At 48.0% G+C, this 4423-nt stretch overlaps 1 protein-coding gene across 2 annotated transcripts in view; it reads right to left on the reverse strand.

Annotated features, from left to right (window-relative positions):
• Nucleotides 1-3553, reverse strand: part of Rasal2 (RAS protein activator like 2) — a 281212-nt gene extending 277659 nt beyond the window's left edge. For both annotated transcript variants that reach the window (XM_031386087.1, XM_031386077.1), the window contains exon 1: nt 2693-3553. In XM_031386087.1, coding sequence (XP_031241947.1) covers nt 2693-2894 — 202 coding nt within the window. In that variant the 5' untranslated portion in view covers nt 2895-3553. The remainder of the gene's footprint in view (nt 1-2692) is intronic.
• Nucleotides 3554-4423: the final 870 nt, after the last annotated feature.

Here is a 4423-nt window from a genome sequence, read left to right on the forward strand (position 1 = left end):
AAAAAAAAAAAAAAAAAAAAAGGTCTCTATAAATTATGTAGAAGATCAAAGACAACCCAAGAGAATCAGTTTTGAATACACAAATCAGACAAGAAACAAGAAAAACAAACTTGGGCTGGAGCGATGGCTCAGTAGTAAAGTTAAGAGCACTGACTGCTCTTCCAAAGGTCTTGAGTTCAAATCCCAGCAACCACATAGCGGCTCACAACCATCTGTAATGAGATCTGACGCCCTTTTCTGGTGTGTCTGAAGAGAGCTACAGTGTATTTATATATAATAATAAATAAATCTTTTAAAAACAGAAAAAAGAAAAACAAACATATTCCTTAAATGTTTATTTTCCCACTGAGCATGGTTGTTCAAGCCTTTAATCCAGGCACTTCTGGGGGTAAAGGCAAGCAGTTCTCAGTGAGTTTGAGACCAGCCTGGACTATATGGCAAGTTTCAGGCCAGCCAGGGCTACATAGTGAGACCCCACCTAAATAATTTTTAAAAATTGATTTTCCACATTGTTATTCTGACCTCAAAGAATCATACAAAAGCCAATTTTAAAACTACCTAAACCAACCAGGACCCATTTAGTTTGGGTTTGTATCAAACTATGGACAACAAAGCAGTCTCCTGGGTAAAATCCTTAGAAGGAAAGCGGCAGCATTAAACAGGAAGTAAAACTGAGTTTTAATTAACTGACAGAAATCACACATTGTGGGAATTGTACCACTTAACATGGAAATGCTCCATCTGAATAACTTCTTGTGTATGAATGTATGTGCATGGAAGCCAACTACTCCAGATTCCACATTGTATGCAGAAACCTGGAACCAGGGAGATAAAAATGACTCACACGAAATTAAATGACAACGAAGCTGCGGCAAAACCAAAAAGAAAACTATCAGGCTCTTGGTCCTAGTTGTATGCTACTAATTTCTAGGTCTCTTCAAACATATTTAGATGTGTGCAAAAATGTGCATATGACAAGTCCAGTTCTAGAACAGACTACCAAAACATTAGTAAAAATTTACATGGGTTACATGTAAAGGTGGCGTACAATAAGGCCTAGAATATCCAGCCTCTGAACACTCATCAGCCAATTATCATATATTTATATTCTAACATAGTCCTCTAACACTGTATAAAAACTGTAAGTGAAAGTATACACAGACAAGAAGATAAAATGTAACCACAATGTACTCCAATTTATAATCATTTTTAGACTCTCATCAACTTCTGTTTTAAGTGATCAGCTAAACTGAATTAGCAGACAGGTGGACTACCAGGCAGCAAAGCTTTTAATCCAACCTGCTGAGAATGATTTGAGTAACTCTGCATCAGTTCCCACATCTTTCCTTTAATTCTTCCATTTAGTAAAAAAGGAAGAAAAAAAAAAAACTTAGAAACATCAGCAAAATTCCAAGTAGTACATATATAGATTTCTAAGCACTAGCCATTAGAAAAGTTGCTGATTTTATGATTGAAAAGGCCTTACAGATTATTTAATCCAGTCCACTCATTTTATAGAAAAAGAATCTGAGACAAAAAGGTGGCCTTATCTGCCCTAAATTGTTTAATAATTTAGTGACAGAACTGAGGCAAGAACTCAAATGTCTGAGATCTTTCTGAGATGGGCCTGAAGTCAACTGAACTGTCCAAAAGACAACTTATAAGCCATGGAAAGATGGCCTTGAAGTATAAAGCACAGAGCCTATTTGCAAGTATGAAAGCAAAAACATAAATACAACATGCTGATCACTAACAGGGTTAGATGCACCCACATGACGGCAGGACGGCATCTCAACAACTGTTTGACCCCAGATGGTTCAAACTGCTCATCTTATATTCAGCCACATTACTTATGTCTTTTATGGTCATGTGGGCTAAGTGAGAAACATTCTGCTATTCTGATATTTTGGAAAGGCACAGCTAAACCATGAATCCAGCATGTTTATAATGTTGTCACAGCCTTTCCTTAATAGAAAATCACCATTCGGGTTTAATTTAAAAGATGGTTACTCGGAATGCAGAAAGGGAAAGTTTTTTTTAGTGTGTTCATCACTTTTAAACCTGCTGAGTGGCACCCGGGTAGCTTCACAATGAGAACCAGAAACAACAGTGCAATCTGAAACAATCTACGCACTCAGGACAAGTAGAGAGTAAGGTTAAAGGAAAAGCTGTAGACGAATCTACTGCTACCAAACACTTGAACTGGGGCTGATGCAAAGGCTAGGGCTGGGTGTCTCTCCCATCTCTGACCCCCCACCCCAGCAACCCCTCGATTTTGTTTTGTTTCTCATTCATTAGCTCATCTTCTACTAAGCTTTTTCCTACTTTCCTCTCAACACTCGCTTCACACAACAGGAAGGAAATAAAATCCCATTCACTTGGTTTTGTGCCTTGTTCCATCCTACCTTCCTTGAAGACTCAGCAGCAAGTGCCTTTAAATAATTACCTAAGAATTAACGTCCGGGTAGCTCAACTCTATAAACTTAGCTGTGGGTATCTAAAGAGGTGTCCAAAGAGCCTACTGAGTCACATAACCAGGCATCATGTTGGATAAACTTGTCAAAAAGCATTTCCTGCAACAAAAAGGGATGTGGGCAGCTGACCTAGGATAGATGGGGACGAAGAATGCATCGGAGCCCAAGGAAAGATAAAGAAACGCCAGCCTCTGAGGCAGACGACTTGGGATTCTTACCGAATACCCGGACCCAGCTCTGCTGCTGGCACACTGACTCCAGAAGGATCCGATCCAGCATGCCACCGGCCACTGCCCCGCTGACTGGGACGACCGCGTCCAGATCCTCCGGGGGCAGCGGCGAGTCGGACTCCAGCCCCGAGAACATCTCCGGCCACGACAGCGCCTCCGCGGCTCCTCCGGACGACGGAGAGAGCTCCATGGTGTCCCACAGGGAGCAGGCGGCGGCGGGGCGGGCTCCCCGGCTGCGGGAAAGGGACGACGGCGCGGCCACCAGCACCCGAAGGGCTGCAGGCGCGGACACGGCTCACCTCCTTCCCCCGCCGCCCACCGCCCGAAGGCCGGGCGCCGCAGCCCACCTGCAAGCGGAGGGTGGGACCCGGGCCGGGAGGCGGGTCCAGCGTGGTCCCGAGCGGAGGCGGGTCCCGGCTCAGGTGCGGGTCCGGAGCGGACGCGGAGCACCGGGGAGCGCGAGCTCACCTCCCGCCCCCACGCAGCCCTGCTCAGCCCCCGCGGGCGCGATCGCGGGCAGCCCGGGCTCCGGCTGAGGATGGAGCGCGGCCGGGCAGGGCTGGGCTCGGGGGCGTCGCCGCCAGGGGCCGCCCCCTCTGACCGGCTCCCGCCGCCGTCGCCTCCGGGGCTCAAAGCGCCGGCTCCCTCAGCCTGAGGGGCGCGCCCGGGCCAGCTTCTGTCCGCCTGGCGTCGGCTTGCTCCTGCGGAACGCGCAGGCCGGCTCCGCTAACTCTCAGGCCGCCGCTCCGGCCGCTGCTCGGGCTCCGGCTCGCGCTCCTCTGAGAAACCCACACGCCCGGCAGCCGCGGCGCTGGCGGCGGCGGCGGCGGCGGCGGCAGGCGGCATCCCAGGGTGATAGGCCGAAGCAATCGAGAGCCGAGCGCACGGCCGCGTGTGCAATCCAGTAAGCGAGAGGAGGAGGAACTGCCGCCGAAGGCAGCAAGAATCGGGCACCGAAATACTCATCGGGCCAGGCCCGCCTACTTTCCTAAGACTATCCGGCTCAGACCGCCTCTGTCGGTGCGGGATCCTCGAGGTGCTGCTGGAAGCAGAGACGGTGTGGGGAGGCGGAGAGAAAAGGGGGTGCGGGAAATTTAAAAAGATGGGAAAGGCGCTTCCCTTTTCTCTTAGCCCCCTTCCTGCTGATTTCTGGACCAATGCTTCTTTCGTGGACGAAGAGCGTGAAGGCGCTGCTTTATCTAACAGTCACCCTGGAGGAAACGCCATCGTTCTTCCAGACGGGAGATCCGGCCCCGGGTCATGGATCATGAGATCTGTGCGAGTTCCCGGCTTTGCGCCCTGCCCGCCCTGGAGCTGGTTTTATCATCAGTTTAGAATAGCATGGCTACGATGTGTGGTGTGGATGGATGGACGAGCCACGCAAGTACGTGAAATGCCCCAAAGCCCCAGCATTAACTAAACAAGCTTCTCTTTTTTGCCTTTGATCTTTGCAATCTGTTGGCTTCTCTTTTTCTCTAACAATTTTACTTGTGTTTTATTTTTGGTCTACGTGTAAACTGTCTTCCTCCCTAACTTTGCCTTCATTTTGTGCCCACCCAAAGCGGGATTCACCAATCTTTTTCAGAGATTGCAGGAAAAAAAAATAGTAATAATTTCAGATAAAATTTACCAATTAAAATTGTATTGACAAATCATAGATTTTTTTCAACAATTTATGAACATGGCTACTTCAAACCAAACAGGAATCTTTTCATAATT

This window comes from Mastomys coucha, unplaced genomic scaffold (assembly GCF_008632895.1).
Source record: "Mastomys coucha isolate ucsf_1 unplaced genomic scaffold, UCSF_Mcou_1 pScaffold1, whole genome shotgun sequence".
Taxonomy (NCBI): Eukaryota; Metazoa; Chordata; class Mammalia; order Rodentia; family Muridae; genus Mastomys; species Mastomys coucha.